This window comes from Penicillium manginii, assembly GCF_028828005.1.
Source record: "Penicillium manginii strain IBT 31320 chromosome Unknown utg000009l:1.0-3297300.0:1.0-3298630.0, whole genome shotgun sequence".
Taxonomy (NCBI): Eukaryota; Fungi; Ascomycota; class Eurotiomycetes; order Eurotiales; family Aspergillaceae; genus Penicillium; species Penicillium manginii.
Window position 1 is genome coordinate 450,725 of NW_026643110.1, and position 16,149 is coordinate 466,873.

Sequence of the window (16,149 nt, forward strand, 5' to 3'; positions counted from 1 at the left end):
AGACCCGATTTCTATTGCAGACTAGGATCCACTTCAAGTGCCTACAAGAGACCGATTCTTTCTGGCTCCAAACTCGAAACTGACTGGTCTTTAGCGGGATTCTGTGACGACAGTTTGTAAACAACAACACCCAACAACGCCGACTCGAGCTCCTCGAGTGTCGGGGCGATCTTATCCATGCTTAAAGATGCCTTTCAAGCTCGTGATAAACGTATTGGGGTCGGAGTGCATCGTGAAGTACCAGTCTTGGTCGCGGGAGGTATCCGAATCACGGAAGCCAAGACCCTCGGATTCGGATTCGGATTCGAAGGGGTCCATGATTCCAGATATATTTAGAGCTGCTAATTCAAGTCCTGCCAGGAGATGATAGATGGGGATATCGGTGATATTGTTGGGTGGTGAAGGGAGCAAGTTATCTACACAAAGGATGGCGAGGAAGGTAGGCCTTAATGCCCGATGCAGGAATTTTGTTTAGGGCTGAGGCAGTCTTGAATCGCCGGGTCAAAATGAAAACCTTTCTCAAAAAGATGTCTCATAATTCCCTTGATACAAATAGAGCGCTAAAAATTCTCCATATACGAATTACATCACTTATTATGTGAGTTCAGGCCAAGATCTCGAGTTGTGTAACAGGTGATATCGAGAGAATTAATTTGGGGTCGATTAGTAGACGCCCAATGCGGTTTTCGTGAGGTTTTGGGAGCTAATGACACTAAATATTCATTACATACCCCCATACATATTTGCTGGGCAGCCGTAATTTACAATACAGGAATCCTGACTTGCATGTGCGCGCGGAGCATCTCCGACCCATTTTCACATGCAAGGGAGTGGGTATTTCACATGCCAACCCTTGGGGACGCTATTTGGCAGACGATCACCATCCGCTCGGGTGAATTATACCCAGCTATGTATACAAAGGGTTATATGCAGAATAATAACGCCTAATGTCATGTTTCATTGCTTAAAATTTCTAGTAGATGTAAATGTAATTCATAAGTCATGAGATCGTTTCTATCAAAGACCTGGAGTTTGAGCTCCTTCGCCCAGCCCCATGAGTCCACCAGCGATTCCGTTCATTCTCCGATCAAGCAGATCCTCTTCGCTATCCAGTGAAGCTATACTCTTACCTCGCGGGCGGAACACGGATGGACTCTCGGGAGCACTGCTGACCTCATCTGGATGGAAGGTATCGTGGTTGGCAGTCATCTCTAGCTTCTTAAGCTTTGCCAAGAAATCCCTCCCACTACCTGTGCTGTCATCGAGGTTAGAAAGGCCACCATTGAGCTGGGAAGATGAAAATGATGACCGAGATATCTTCCGGCGTGCGAGTAAATTGGAGTTCGCGCTAGGGTTCTCATTCTCAGGAAGCGTTGTCAACTTGCTCAAGCCCATTTCCAGAGGTCTATCCTCATCTGCAGAAGACTCCCCTGTCAGATTCCGGTAGTGATGTCTAGAATGACCGTTCGTCTGCCAACTCGTCTTGTGTGGTCCCTTCCGCTTTTCGGATGCGGTGTTGGATGCGTGGGATAGCTGAAGGAGACTATATTCCGATTCATGGAGATCCGTCGACTCGAATATAGACTCGATCCACTTCGCGCTGCGATTGATATATTTCCAAGCATCAGGGAAAAATCCAGCCATTTGTATAAAGCCATGAGAAACTCCTGGGATCAAAGAAACCTCCACATGGTCTTTCTCGTTGAACTGGCGTTGAGACTTTTCGAGACCAAGATCTTGACGTTCATGGAAAAGGTGTAGCTTTGCTTGGCGAAGTCGTCCGGCAAAGATAACAGTGTCATCGACAAGTGGGTCGCGCTCTCCCGTGAGGATGTAAGTCTTTGGAAACGCTGCTAGAAGAGCGTCAGGTGCAAGAACGGGTGACAGGTAGAAGTCCGTGTTGAAGTCGGGGCGATGGTGGGGCCCGATGTATAGAATGATCATAGCTCGCATCATTTCTGGCGTCAAGATTCGATCGTGGACATATGATATCATTGACGAAACAGCAAGACGAGTTTTGAGTGGCTGGACCTGGTCTTCACTGGGCTGAACAGCTTTCCCATTGATCTCCTCACTCTTCTTGAGCTTGTCTCGAAGTGCCTTCGAAGCTTCTGCGGCGACATTGTTTTCGTCTTCTTTCTGCTTTTCCTCTGGCGAGAGCTTTGTCAGGTCTTCGACCGAATGCCCAGGGGAAGTGAAGGGGGTCAGCTTCCGGTACTGATCTTGTTTCCTCTGCAGAATGCCGCTATTTGTTTGGCGTGTACTCTTATCTTGGATCAGGGACATTTGCTCATCAGTCATCCAACTTTCAACCCTCACGTTAAGTGCAGGATATGCCAATACCAGACCATCGGGTTGTGGTAGTACTTCTTCCCCTCTCCAGCCTTGAGCCATAGCCGATTGAAGTACCATCAAAGTCATCCCAACTGCAAGATTGCCACCGGCGCTCTCGCCAGTCACGACAATGCGTGGGCGTGCTGACCCGCTCATCCCCAAACAACGCCCATTCGTAGCCATGATGGTATGATAGACATCATAGCACTCATGGAGTGCGTAGGGGTAGGCATATTCTGGTGCCTTTTTGTAATCGACACTTAGTACTGGAATTTTCAGCTGTCCCGCCCAAGAGAGCAATTTATCCTCGGAGCTTCGAGGGCCCATGGCGACAAATCCGCCACCCGGGATATCCAAGACCAGACACTTCTGGTCGCGCAACGCACTTAGTGGTCCATCAAAGTAAAGCCATGCACTGACGGGATCTTTGTGAACAGAGTGCTTTGGTCGCGGAATGCGAATTGCCCGGGCCGGATAGTGGGTTAGTCGAGGACGAAGTAATTTTGCCATCGCCCAGAGATATGGCGTAGTTGCTTTATTCCATGAAACACGTAAGTGCTCGAGGGTTAGCGTAGCCCGGACCTTGCGAACCTTCTCATCCGCTTGTTCGGCAGCGATCAGATAGTAGACGGTGAAGACCAGGGAGGCAATATCTCGTAGCCACTTGGGCTTGATCGACATGGCTGTCCAGAATCCCGCATCGAGTCCCGTTGTGATCCATGTTGCGCGGAAGAACGATCGCGAATACAAGTTTGCTAATGGCTCAGGGCATTCGAGACCAACAATTTTGGCGAAGTTGCGGCTTAGATAGAGCCAGAGAAAGATAATCACGGTTGTTTGCCAGCTGGTCAACTTGCCAGTAAACCGGGCAGAGATGGATCTTATGAAGGGAGGGCCATGTTTATTTGCTCTGTCTGTAAATCAGCCTAGCACGAGATGTTGTATCAGGGATGGCGTATCAAATTCATACCGTAATAGATATACCGACCAGAAAGATACCACAGCAAAGACCTGGATTTTTCGAAATCGGGTAGATGGTCTCCCTAAAACGTGGTCTGCCGGATACCTTTTTAGCGGGGACTTTTCTTGGGGGGGTCTGGGGAAATTGTGGAGGGTTCAAGTTGTACCTATCATTTCCACCCGCACTGGTCACCCGTAAATTCCGGGGAAAGCGATCTTTGTACCACCAACGGACACGGGAAGATATACGAAACAAGTCAAGAGATTCGAAAGTCACGTATAAGAAGAGAATGCAAGAAGCGGAAGAGTGAACAAAAATGCGTTGTCTTTGATCATTTTAACATGTGAAAGGCCCCCACACATCACATGCCAGTGACGACATCAGCTGACTTTTTGAACGAAGGAGCCAACCACTACATTCATTCCTATAGGTCATACAATCCCCAGGATCAGCTAGATACAGTAGATATCACCGTGGATGCCATTCCACTGGCCTCGCTTGGTTGCGATCTCTTGCAGGTCACGTGAAACATCCCTACAGAGGCACAATCAACAACGCGTCAACGCACATCACAACACTTGCAAGCTGTACAAACAATTCCTCAATCCACCATGTGAAATGATAAGGAAAGGTTCCAGCTACTCTACGACCTTGACCTAGAATCTCCCGCCGAGTACGATGTCCTCCAAATTACCCCTCAAGCTCCCTAGTTGTGCCTCCTCGGCGATATCGGATATGTCAAAGACGACGGCTTTTTTACCTCCCTGCAGAGTCAGCTCGAGGTCTTCCAGATAGTATTTTTGATCTTTGGTAATCATGAATCATATCAGAGCAGTTGGATTCAAGTAAAGAAAAGGCTTGATAGTTTCAAGAATGAGATCGAAATCTCCACGGGTCAAGCACTTACCAAACTTGTCATCCTTGACCAAACGAGATATGATATTTCTTCCACTATCACTATACTCGGATGTACACTTCTCTCCAAAATCTCAGAGGAGCAGGCGGAAAATGTAAATTTCGGACTGAACGACTTGTATCATATCGAAGACTGGACGATCGAAGACCACTAAAAAGCTCATTAAGCCGATCTAGCGTGGTTGAATGATCAGCTTGCATACATTTCAACATCAGAACCAGACCGTAAAGTCATCGTATTGACTCATTACTGCCCTACCACCAACGAAATTGCCGTCGACCCTAGGCATGCGACAAGCCGGATCTCTTCGGGATTCATGACTGATTTGGCTGACGAGCCCTGCTGGCAGAGCGCAGCCGTAAAGGTCTGGGCTTTTGGTCATACACACTTCAACTGCGACTACCGAGACAAAAAGCACCCGAAAAGAGTCATTTCAAACCAAAGAGGCTACTACTTTGCACAGGCAGAAGGATTTGACATGAAAAAGGTGGTTGGAGCTTAGAAATCACCTGATATTACTAATGCCCATCTGGTAACTCGGTATGAAGACAAAAAATATCCTGCAAATTGCAGACAAGGCTCGGACTAGAAAACATCTCCTTCCAACAAGTTCCACGGGGCGAATTAATTTCAGAACGACGGTGTACCATATATCCAAACCGAGTTAATGTGGATAAGGCACCTGCCATTGGTCACTCGCTCTAATGACATTACTGTCTGCAACACGGTGGAGAAGAAGATGATGATGTATTTTTTCCCGAAGGGGAGGAGATATCTCGTCCGTCACGTGGCCGGGCGACGAAGACTCTAACTAATGCGCATAGAGCGCGTGACGTGTGACACTCGCAACCACCTTTTAAAACTTCTATCTCATCTGCCTTGAATTGCCTACAGTATTCACGAGACGAAGCCATGCCTCTTCAACCGCCTCGGGTATATCAACATGGGAGATAAATCCTCGTCCCTTTGGGCCATAACCATGCTCATCGTCTCTCACTCGAGGGATTTCCCCCAGAATAAGATCAAGAAACCGTTGCTGTGTCCAAATACCAGCAGAGCAATCTACACTTGAACTATAGACCAAAGAACCATTTGAATCCAGCTCGACCCGTGGTACGATTACAGGGCAGCTGGTAAACGACACGTTGCACAATGCATCCTCGTAGGTTCTCTCAAAGGTAGCCCTCGTCCTCAACATCATAGTAGGATCTTGAACGATGACACAAGTCTTCAAATCTTGGACTCCCGCATCGTCGAGGACCTTCCGGGTGAAAGAAGCATTTTGTCCACAATTCGTAGATCGATCCTCGATGAGAATCCGGCATCCCCCAGCTGTGATCGCTGCTTGATCGAAGAAAGTGTTCAAAATATGCTCGAGGACCCTCGCTTCGGGTAGTCCCTGGATTTCATCGTAGATCTTTGAATATCGTTCGTGGGATCGAACTGCCTCATACAATAATTCCGTCGAATGGCCAACACCCCCGCATAATACGAGGTACTTTGCGAGTGATGGTCGCTCAGCAAGTGCGGCGAAGAGGGCATCAGCTTGGCCGAGAACAGCTGAGGCACAAATGACGATACAGTCGACCGGATTGCAAGACGCGGGTGATAGGCCTTGCAGTTGGGCATCACTCAAAAATCTGGCCAAAAGATTGATATCCGTGGCAGTGGTATCCGATACTGGAGCCATGTTGTTGAAAGAAAAAAAATGTATACGTTTTTGAGGTTTCGTAATGTTCCGGAGTCTGGCTCCAACTCTTTTTGCTAATATCCGTTGTGCCGGGTGAGTTGAGGGTCGATAAAATTTCGAAGATGCAAGTTCATGTTGTGATGCTCCGAAAAAGGAAGTCAACCCGGTGGACCGCGATCTGATATCTGCCCCTCATTGACTTCTCTATGCCAATCAGAACCACTCACCCTGACACACTCCCACTCACAGTGGCACTTCCCTCATCCCCGGCCGTCCTTATCTTACTGATGGGAGTTGGAGGGTTAAACTGAAAAAAAAAAAGATTTCTCTCATGACATTGAAACGCTAAGCAAATACCATGTAGGGCTAAAGAGGCAGAAAGATCCAAATCATATATCAAACCTGCCGACAGTACTCCCGCCCATGTATCATCTGATACCTACAAAGCAACACCTCCCAGGGCATACTCAAGAAACCGGCAATGCAAATACCCGCAGAATCACTCACAGTCGTCGCACCGAGCGAGAACTCGCGTTCTTCCTCCGGTACACGATCCGCAATTTCCGCAAATGTATTCACATAAACCAACCCGCCCAGTAAACCTTCCCAGAATATGATAGCAAAGACGATATACACATTGGGTATATAGTTAAACAGGGAGTGGGTAGTCAAGATGGCTAGGTTTACCATCTGCAGAATAGCGGGTAAGTAGAGATGATGCACGCGGAAGAAGGGCGTTGAGGAGCGAGAGATGAAAACGCCGACTTGGTAGATTGCGTTGTAGGCCGGATAAAAAGCGCGGAAGTTCTTGAATGGTGTCGTGTAGAGTGGGAATAGGAGGGTTGGGGCCACGCCTTGGTTGATCACGTACTCGGAGACGAAGACCACGAGGAGTGGGAGCATGCTAGAACAGTTCAATCAGAATCTATATACAAGAAGGAGGTTCGGGTTGCGGGGTTGCAATGTAAGATATACTTACAATGGAAAAAAAAAGTTTCCCCAGACGTCGCAGGTTCGTTCTTGTGCGCCCTGACCAAGTACCATAATCTGCGGTGTGCACCGATTTGAGAGTATCCGAATGCGCCGAGACAGCAAGAAGTCCCTGCGACTCCCCCGAGTCATCCTGTTCGTTGTGTCTATCTACGTCCATTTCATCTTCATTAGGGTGCTCATCTCTTTCAACGGCATAGTAAGACCCAGACCCAGACCCTTCTGCGGCCGCAGGGCCGGACGATTGTAGAGGCGCTCTGGGCAAAACAACGAAGAAAGCAAGAGCCATGACACTCGGCAAAAGCGCAGAGGCAAAGAGAGTCACATGGACCGATATATTCAGGGCCGAAGTTGCAAGGGCATATGCGCCCGCACCGACTAAGCCAGCGGCCCCGGTTCCACTCCCCCAAGCGGCCAAGCTGAACGGCCCGTAGAAATGGGTCAGTCCGACGAAGCTCAGTTCGCCACCTCCAGCTGAGAGACTCGCCAGGACGATTCCGGCGACCTTGGATGCGATCGTTCCCCCATCTGTGTAACTTGGGCTCATAGCCACAATGAGCATGCCGACGACTGAGAGGAAGACGAAGATTAGGACCCGGGTGGAGTATGGTACCAGATGGATGAAGTACGGGGCGATCAGCTTGGTTGCGAAGGAGGGAATGATATCCGCAAGGAGGACGAGGCCTTTGGGGATATCGGGGCCGACGAGGTCGAGCGCTGCGGATAGTAGAATCACATAGAGGACATTGTTGACCAGGCCTGCGAAGTGTCAGCGGGGTGCTTATGTTGAAGAGCTGTCGAGCACGATAGAACACCCACCAAACAGCCAGAAAGCGGCGCAGACCCGCGGGTCTGCGCCGCGGAAGACTGTCCTAAGTTTATCGCTCAGACGAGTCCATCGTGAAGATGTTGAAGTGACGTCTGTGGCAGGTGAATTATCGTGGAGTGACGTGGGGCGAGGCATTTGCGGCAGGTGGTCGCGTGAGGGTAAAGACTACAAAGGGAAGAAAGGCAGAGAAAAGAGAAGTAATAATAGGAATAGCCCTGGAGAGCAGAGCAAATTTCGTCTATGAGGTCAGTCTAGGGCCATGGTTTGCGTCGTAGGGGGGGCGTTCATCATATCTGATTAAGGGAGGTGATCAGGAAAGCAGCTCCACCTTCGAGTGAGCGGGAGCGGCGTGGTGATCCACCGCCAACTTTGGGAACGCGTGTCGTCGGCAGTTCCACTCTGGGGCTACTCTGTAGAAATACGAGATACGAGATACAAGAATGATTAGATGAGATCAATCAATAGCTGCTTTTATCTAAATACTCTATATGCACACAAGATGCAATATACTATCACACACTGGGAATATACGCTCGTCCCATGTTCATCAAAAAGGGAAAAAATGGTATATCAAACACATGTCGGAGGCGGCATCCAAACCAAACACTACCCAAGGCATATCTAAGACTTGGCCACAACGGAATCTAGAGCCTGCTCCAGAATGTTGAGACCGGTCTTGATCTGCTCCTCGGTGATGGTCAGAGGAGGTACGAACCGGATGCAGCCATCACCGGCAGTGATGATAAGCATGCCACGCTCGCGGGCGGCAGTAATGATATCAGCGGCCTTAGGAGACACAGCCGGGGTGAGTTGGAGACCAAGAATAAGACCACGACCACGGACCTCCTGGATCGCATCAGGGAACTTCTTCTTCAGGGCATCAAAACCAGCGTGGAAGATGGCCGACTTTTCCTTGACGGCAGCTTGAAGTTCAGGGTCGGCAAGACGGGCCACAATGTGGTAGGCCACACGGCAGGCCAGGGGGTTACCACCAAAAGTAGTTCCGTGGTCACCAGCCTTGATGTGGTCGGCAACGGTCTTGCTAGAGACAATAGTAGCACCGATGGGGATACCGTTACCAAGCGCCTTGGCGGAGGTGAGAATATCGGGGTGAGCAGCTTCGCCGGAAGCCGGGGCTAGGGAAGGGTGGCCATGGGCCCAGAAAGAGCCGGTGCGAGCCAGACCACACTGAATCTCGTCGAAGATCAGGACAGCGCCGACCTCGTCGCAACGCTTGCGCAGGGCAACCAGGAACTCGGGGGTAGCGACATTGACACCGCCCTCGCCCTGGATGGGCTCAACGATCACACCGCAAGTCTTATCAGTGACGAGGGTCTGCAGCTGCTCAATATCGTTGTAGTCTCCGTACTTGAAACCGGGGAGCATCGGCGAGAAGGGAGTTTGGTACTTGGGGTTGGGGGTCGCGGAGAGGGCGCCCATAGTGCGTCCGTGGAAAGAGCCGTTGAAGGAGACAAACTCGTGCTTGTCACCGGAGGGATCCAGAGTGCGGCCGACCTTGCGGGCGAACTTAATGGCAGCTTCGTTGGCCTCGGTGCCAGAGTTGGAAATGAAGACTTGGGAAGCATCACGCATAGCACCCGACTCGCGGGTGAGGTTGATCAGCAGTTGGCTGAGGGCACCGGTCCATGGGTTGTGATAGAGGTTAGAGGCGTGGATAAGAGTCTCGGCCTAGATTGAAACAAGGGTTCCTGGTCAGTATTGGCTTTGTACAAAGTTGTCGTGACTCATTTTCAAATGCGCACCTGCTCTGCGACAATCTTAGCGATCTCAGGATCGCAGTGACCAAGAGAGTTGACAGCGATACCAGCGGTCAAATCAAGGTAGCGACGATTCTCCATATCCCACAGATAGCAGCCCTGTCCCTTCATCATCATGGGAGCCGGGCGAACATAGGTCGGCACCATGAATGGGGCCCGCTCGTTGACAAACTTGACGGTGACGGAGTCGGAGGTAGGGTCGGGGTTTGGCAGGGAGACATCCTTCTATTCGACTGTTAGTTATATCTGAACACAAGAGCAAGACCCAAGCACAATATTATCGGTCAATTACAGCAATTGCGCCTACCTTGGCCTGGGCAGCGCTGGTAGCTGCGAATCGTCGCTGCAGCGGGGACTCAACCGAAGCGACCAGCTTAGAGGCGCGAGGGAGACGGCGCGCAGCCACACGGAGAACAGACATGACCACGGTGGTTATAGGGAGAATTGGTCGTGAGGTCCGAGAGGGAGAGGAAGAAGGGAGGAATCAAGTCGAGTTAAAGTCCAGTCGAGTCATTCACAAAAAAAGGCGATGTCGGCGACGATCGGCTTTAGTCAGGCCGGATCGGCGCCACTCCCGACGGAAGCGCCCCTCGCGACTCTTTCTCATTTGCAGAGCAAATCCCTCTTCTTCTCTTATTCTCTCGTCCCTCTGGTCCCATTCAATACCACAGACTTCACAAATCCCTCAATAAGTTGATTCGCCATGGCCTCCCTCATGCGCCGCACGTTTACTCTCACCTCCGCCTCCGGCCGACTCGCCATCCGTCCGCTGTCCACCACCCGCGTCTTGCGCACTTCCCAGGACGAAAGACCTTCTTTTGGATTCAAGAGTGGCCCGGCCCCTCCTCGCTTGCCTAAGGAGGAACAAGAGATCTTCGAAGAGCTTCAGCGCCGCTCCACGGGTGCTTTCACGACGCCCCAGGTCAACCAATCTCCGCAAGCCGAGGCCAAAGTCAACGATAATGGCGAGGAGCTGCACCCGGATGCAGTTAGGGGTGTAAAGCCCGAGTTTGAAGGCGAGAAGAATCCAAAGACAGGAGAAGTTGGTGGGCCCAAGAACGAGCCACTGCGATGGGGGTCTGGTGGAGATTGGAGTTATGGTGGACGTGTGACCGACTTCTAGTTGGATGTTACATGGTGTCGACTTGCATACGGCTGGCGTTGGTTACTTCTTTCCCCACTCTCGCTGATCATATTTAACTGCATATCTTAAATGGTTCGATCAATTGCCAGTGATGTACATATAATTGACTCGGCCGGAATCCGAATTGCCCTGTGTCACAAACATGGGTTATTTCTCGCAAAATTGTTGCATGCGATTGTTGTATTCTGCCCAGGTGAGACGAAGGGTGAAACATATCCTGGAATGAAAAACGCGTGGGGAATGGCTATAAATTATGGTAATGACAGAACGCCTGCTCTTCAAACTTTTGACAGCCGACCCAAGGTAGCCTTGCCCGCGCGACTATCATTGATGCGGCCCAGCTCACCACTGATCCATGACCCAATCTGCGACATTTCCTCCAGGCTGATACCCGTATGCATTCCCAAGCTGTGGATGGTGTGAATCAGATCCTCCGTGGAGACATTGCCAGTGGCACCCTTGGAATACGGGCATCCTCCCAGGCCTCCAACACTGCTATCGAAAATACGGACACCATGCTCCAGTGCGACAATAGTATTCACCAAGGCTTGTCCGTAGGTGTCATGGAAGTGCAACGCCAGGTCGGTGTTGGCAATCCCCGCAGCCTTGAGAGCTTTGAGAAGCTCCACAGTTCGGGGTGCCGTCCCCATGCCGGTAGTGTCGGCCACCGAGACCTCATCGGCACCCATCTCCAGGAGGGTTGCCGTGATATCCGCCACCTTGGTTGGGCTCACCTCCGGGCCTTCGTAAGGGCATCCGAGAGCAACTGATACATAGCCACGAACTCGGATATCCTTTGTCTTGGCCAATGCGACGATTGGCTTGATGCGCTCCAAAGACTCGGCAATTGTACAATTAGTATTGGCTTTAGAGAAAGCTTCTGTGGCGGCTGCAAAAAGGGAAATTTCGGTGGTGGTAGCGGCTTTGGTTGCGGAGCCTGGTGCATCAGCAGGGACGCCGGTGGAGTCCATGATCTTCACCAAGCTTTCCAGTCCCTTGATATTTGGGACCAGATAGTTGTATGCGATTGTTGTGTTTTGAGATGGGGGTGGGGATGTCAGAAGGTGCTCGCAGATTTCAGCGGTGCTTGCCATCTATGATTCCCATACATATCAGATCAGTCAGTCTATCCCCTCATACGACCGAGGTGCGCCGAGAGCTCTATACCTGTGGTACCCATTTAGCGGGGACAAATGAACCTGCCTCGATGGTGGTGACACCTGTCTTGGCCAACTTCTCGATCAACTCCAGCTTTGTTTCCTTTGGGATTGCCTTCTTTTCATTCTGTAGACCATCACGAGGGCCAACCTCAACGATGCGAACATGGTCCGAGGCTAACCGCGACTCGGTCGCAAAGCGGCGGGTAGATAGAGGTGCCCGGAAGGTGGAAAGCAGACGTAAACGGGGACGAGAGGCCATTGTGGAAGCCTTGAAGGTCAAATCTGTCGAGTTTAGGTAAAGGAGGAGAAAAAGGAACCAACAGTAGAGAGTAAGTAGCAGTAAGTCGAGAGGAGGAGAGAGTGGGTGTGATCACTCCGCATCAGTTGGAGAGCGCCTTCCCTCTCTGGGACTAGCGCTATCAGCCCCACCGCAAAAAATGAAAGCCGCGGGGTTCCTGCGATCATCCCACTTCCTTGTCATTGTCATTTTCATTGTCATTGATTCAATCATGGAGGATCCTACCACTCAGACAAGTCCTTTGCGACAGCCAAAGAAGCGGTTTGTTGGTCGACGCACTGCAGATGCTCAGGCTCAGAAGGATGCAGGCTCCGGTTCCCAGCAAGATGTCGAGTCTACATCTGTGCAGCGAGGTATGAAGAATTTGTCAAAATTATATATCTTGACCTTCAATTCGGTGATATTAACAGTTTATTTTCCACAGCTGCTCCCCGACGTACGCCTCGAACCTTGAACCAAGTTCCACCCGAGATCCTGAACGACCCGGAAATCCAAGCAGCCATTGAATTACTCCCCAAGAATTACTCCTTCGAAATCCCCAAGACCATTCATCGTGTGCGCACATCCGGAGCCAAACGAGTAGCCCTACAATTTCCCGAGGGTCTCTTAATCTTCGCTACAACCATCTCCGACATCTTGACGCAATTTTGTCCCGGCATCGAGACTCTGATCATGGGCGATGTCACCTACGGTGCTTGCTGCATTGATGATTACACTGCGCGAGCGCTTGGTTGTGATCTGCTAGTTCACTATGCGCACAGTTGCTTGATCCCCGTTGATGTCACCAAAATCAAAACCCTTTATATCTTCGTCGATATCAGTATCGACACTGCCCACTTGATCGCGACCCTTGAGCGAAACTTCCGGCCCGGCCAAACTATCGCGACAGTGGGAACCATTCAGTTCAACGCAACCCTCCACGGTCTCAAACCAGTTCTAGAACGGACGGGCTTCAAGGTCGTGGTCCCGCAGATCATGCCACTCTCCAAGGGTGAAATTCTAGGCTGCACATCACCTCAGCTTTCCAACACCGATATTGATGTTATTCTCTATCTCGGTGACGGTCGCTTTCATCTTGAATCTGCTATGATTCACAACCCCACCATCCCTGCATACCGCTACGACCCTTACTCCCGCACGCTGACCCGTGAGAGCTACGACCACCAAGAGATGCACACCATCCGACGCGATGCCATTAACACCGCCAAATCTGCCAAAAAGTGGGGAATTATTCTGGGATCATTGGGTCGTCAAGGAAACCCCAACACAATGGCCATGATTGAACGTCATCTCGCTGAGCGAGGTATCCCGGTAGTGAATCTGTTACTGAGCGAGATTTTTCCCGGCAAGCTGGCGTCAATGGCTGATGTCGAGTGCTGGGTTCAAATTGCTTGCCCACGTTTGAGTATCGACTGGGGTTATGCCTTTGCGCGCCCGTTGCTGACACCCTACGAAGCACTTATTGCATTGGGCGTCCGTGAGAACTGGGACAAGGAGAACGATGGCGTTTACCCGATGGACTTCTATGCTAAAGAAGGCCTTGGTCGAACGAAGCCAGAGCAGGCCGCTTGCAGTGCCGCTTAGATGGTTGATCAGTCCAGTGTTGGATGCATTTAAAAGAATATCAAAAAGTATATACCCCGGGATAGAGCCCAGCAGGTCTGGCCAATTGGAAATAGACAAAATAGAATCTACATCACATCGTTCTTCATCTCAATCGCATCGGTGATATCTCGCTTTGCTTCGTCAAGCTTGAATTGGTGCATCGGAAGCTCTGTCCAGAGACTCTGTTGAGCAACGCCTTGCCAGATCATAGCTTCTGTGCCAAATAGCACATTCCAGCCCATCTCCTCGCAGCGATTGAAGAAGTAAGTCCGAGGATTAGGATGATAGCACATCTCCAGAACAAATCCTTTGTCTTCCTTCGCCAGGAAAACATCCACGATCTCTCTTGCAAGAATCTCGCCCTTTTCTTTCGGTACAATATCCGGTACTGTCCCAACAATAAGAGCCGGTGCCTCCAACGCAGCAGCTTCGGCTGTTGATGAAACAAAAATGAACTCGATATCCAATCCCACAATTTCAAAGGAGCTCATAATACCCCGAACTTCGCTCTCAACGCGGTTCACCATGTAGATTTTGCTTACACCCATCCATTTGGAAAGGGCATAAACCGCCGCCCTACAAGCCCCCCCCACCACCAATCACCAGAGCCGGTCTTCCAAATGACTGCGCAGGAAGCTGAGGATAATTCTGGAGAAAAGCCTCACGAACTCCAATGGTGTCTGTGTTCGTACCGATATATCGGATTTTTCCATCTTCGGCTCTGCGAAGAAAAATGGTATTGATCGCACCAACCATGCGCGCTTCTTCTGTAAGATCGTCCACGGTAGAGAGCATTGTGACTTTAAAGGGCATAGTGACGGCGCAGCCGATGATATCTGCCTGTTTCAGAGTAGGCAGAAACTTTGAAGTGTCCGTTGTCTCTAGTAAGGAAAATGTCCATGGTATGCCTACTCCCCGGAAAAGATGCCGATGGAGTAGGGGGGGCCAGAGAATGGCGGATTGGGTAGCCGAAGAGAAAGGCCTTCATCTTGGCGTTATGTTCTGTCGGTGTCTTGAAGATAGATCCATATTTGTATGATGCTGCCAGAATATCGTCTGGGCTTGACCCAGAAGCCATGTTGCAAAAAGGGAATTGAGGAATATTTGAACAATTTATGAGTTATGATCGATCAAGAGTGCAGGATGATGGATTTCAACAGACCCATGGAATATTTATTATTCAACTGAACGCATGATCAACTATTAGCTCCTTGGTACCTTACAGTGGATTTCGGCTAAGAGCAAGGCCGATGCCGTCGGAATTCAATGGTCGAGAGCCTTGAGTTCGATACAATGACATAACTAGGTACGAACGGGTCGAGCAAGAATCTATCTACCGTAGATTCCAAGGTTTAAGAGCACGAAACGAGCGAAAATCACAGAGTCTGTCTATTGGTCAACTCCTTTTAAAGCTGAAAGGATATTAGCTATTTACAGCAACCCGGCCATCTCTTTTCTCGTCTTCTCTCGCTCATGCTCAGAAACAGCTTCAACCATCTTCTCCTTGGGCGGCTCAAGACCCGTCCAGAGATTAAACTGATCATATCCCTGCGCCAGTAGCACTTCTAATCCTGTAATAGTTTGCCATCCTGGATGTCTCCGAGCCACTGTCAGGAGCGGAGTCTGCCTAGGCTTGTATGCCATCTCGATACAAAGACCCGAAGAGCCAAATATCCCGGAGAACTGATCTTCAGTCGTAACAGTTGCCGGCACAGTCCCGATAATCACATCCGGCATGAGAGGCAATTCCTTCAGGTTCGACAGTATAGTAAGCTCAAAGACAGGGCTGAAATCCTCCTTAACCTTTTGAGCCACTGATTGTGTGCGGTTGATAAGGTAGATGTGTTGAATGCCTGATCGATACATCGCATATAAAGCAGCCCTGGACGCACCCCCGGCACCGATAACCAATCCGACGGTCGGTTGCTGGGTTGCCACTTTGGAATAATCCGCGATGATGGTGTGTAGCCCCGACCAATCGGTATTATCACCAATGACCGTCCGACCCTGGCTTGTTTTTTTGATGACCAGTGTGTTGATTGCCCCGATCAATTTTGCTGTGTCTGTCTGCTCGGTACAGTATTTGTGAACTTGCAACTTGTGTGGCATAGTCACACTCGCGCCGCCCAGTTTCTCGTCGGAGATCAAGTCTGCCACATCGTCGATGCTAGGTGACTCGCGGATATCGTATGTGTAGGGTAGGCCATAATATTCGAAACCAGCGTTGTGAATGGTGGGTGAAATGCTGAATGAGATTCCACTGCCAAATATGTGGAATGATTTGGGCTGCTGGTCGTTCATTGTGGCCATTGAATAGGTGGTTGATTCACAATGCTGGAAATACTGGAAGTGAACTTGGGATTCTCCGAGGCAAAGTTGTTCTTCCGCTTGAATTTTTTATAACATTTTTTTATTTGTTCTCAATATTGTCATGATCTATCTAC

General features: G+C 50.1%; 10 protein-coding genes across 10 annotated transcripts; 2 read left to right on the forward strand and 8 right to left on the reverse strand.

The window, feature by feature from the left end:
- Positions 1-41: 41 nt before the first annotated feature.
- N7533_011935 (uncharacterized protein) lies at positions 42-318 on the reverse strand (the record flags this gene model as incomplete). Its single annotated transcript, XM_057108585.1, has 2 exons — positions 42-180; positions 212-318. The coding sequence occupies 2 exons, from the start codon at positions 316-318 to the stop codon at positions 42-44; spliced, it is 246 nt and encodes an 81-aa protein (XP_056953686.1).
- Positions 319-1,017: 699 nt separating this feature from the next.
- N7533_011936 (putative lipase) lies at positions 1,018-3,015 on the reverse strand (the record flags this gene model as incomplete). Its single annotated transcript, XM_057108586.1, has 1 exon — positions 1,018-3,015. One exon carries the CDS (start codon positions 3,013-3,015, stop codon positions 1,018-1,020), a length of 1,998 nt encoding a protein of 665 aa, XP_056953687.1.
- A 2,061-nt stretch (positions 3,016-5,076) lies between these two features.
- N7533_011937 (YdcF family protein) lies at positions 5,077-5,901 on the reverse strand (the record flags this gene model as incomplete). The annotated part of the gene is made up of 1 exon (XM_057108587.1): positions 5,077-5,901. The coding sequence occupies one exon, from the start codon at positions 5,899-5,901 to the stop codon at positions 5,077-5,079; it is 825 nt and encodes a 274-aa protein (XP_056953688.1).
- A 396-nt stretch (positions 5,902-6,297) lies between these two features.
- N7533_011938 (battenin family protein) lies at positions 6,298-7,855 on the reverse strand (the record flags this gene model as incomplete). Its single annotated transcript, XM_057108588.1, has 3 exons — positions 6,298-6,771; positions 6,881-7,650; positions 7,711-7,855. 3 exons carry the CDS (start codon positions 7,853-7,855, stop codon positions 6,298-6,300), a joined length of 1,389 nt encoding a protein of 462 aa, XP_056953689.1.
- Positions 7,856-8,341: 486 nt separating this feature from the next.
- N7533_011939 (acetylornithine transaminase) lies at positions 8,342-9,919 on the reverse strand (the record flags this gene model as incomplete). Its single annotated transcript, XM_057108589.1, has 3 exons — positions 8,342-9,409; positions 9,484-9,723; positions 9,806-9,919. The coding sequence occupies 3 exons, from the start codon at positions 9,917-9,919 to the stop codon at positions 8,342-8,344; spliced, it is 1,422 nt and encodes a 473-aa protein (XP_056953690.1).
- Positions 9,920-10,201: 282 nt separating this feature from the next.
- Positions 10,202-10,621, forward strand: N7533_011940 (succinate dehydrogenase assembly factor 4; the record flags this gene model as incomplete). Its single annotated transcript, XM_057108590.1, has 1 exon — positions 10,202-10,621. The coding sequence occupies one exon, from the start codon at positions 10,202-10,204 to the stop codon at positions 10,619-10,621; it is 420 nt and encodes a 139-aa protein (XP_056953691.1).
- Positions 10,622-10,920: 299 nt separating this feature from the next.
- N7533_011941 (hydroxymethylglutaryl-CoA lyase) lies at positions 10,921-12,061 on the reverse strand (the record flags this gene model as incomplete). The annotated part of the gene is made up of 2 exons (XM_057108591.1): positions 10,921-11,736; positions 11,810-12,061. The coding sequence occupies 2 exons, from the start codon at positions 12,059-12,061 to the stop codon at positions 10,921-10,923; spliced, it is 1,068 nt and encodes a 355-aa protein (XP_056953692.1).
- A 178-nt stretch (positions 12,062-12,239) lies between these two features.
- dph1 (2-(3-amino-3-carboxypropyl)histidine synthase) lies at positions 12,240-13,684 on the forward strand (the record flags this gene model as incomplete). The annotated part of the gene is made up of 2 exons (XM_057108592.1): positions 12,240-12,453; positions 12,525-13,684. The coding sequence occupies 2 exons, from the start codon at positions 12,240-12,242 to the stop codon at positions 13,682-13,684; spliced, it is 1,374 nt and encodes a 457-aa protein (XP_056953693.1).
- Positions 13,685-13,791: 107 nt separating this feature from the next.
- N7533_011943 (shikimate dehydrogenase family protein) lies at positions 13,792-14,783 on the reverse strand (the record flags this gene model as incomplete). The annotated part of the gene is made up of 3 exons (XM_057108593.1): positions 13,792-14,281; positions 14,331-14,541; positions 14,618-14,783. 3 exons carry the CDS (start codon positions 14,781-14,783, stop codon positions 13,792-13,794), a joined length of 867 nt encoding a protein of 288 aa, XP_056953694.1.
- A 353-nt stretch (positions 14,784-15,136) lies between these two features.
- Positions 15,137-16,006, reverse strand: N7533_011944 (shikimate dehydrogenase family protein; the record flags this gene model as incomplete). Its single annotated transcript, XM_057108594.1, has 1 exon — positions 15,137-16,006. One exon carries the CDS (start codon positions 16,004-16,006, stop codon positions 15,137-15,139), a length of 870 nt encoding a protein of 289 aa, XP_056953695.1.
- Between the last annotated feature and the right edge of the window lie 143 nt (positions 16,007-16,149).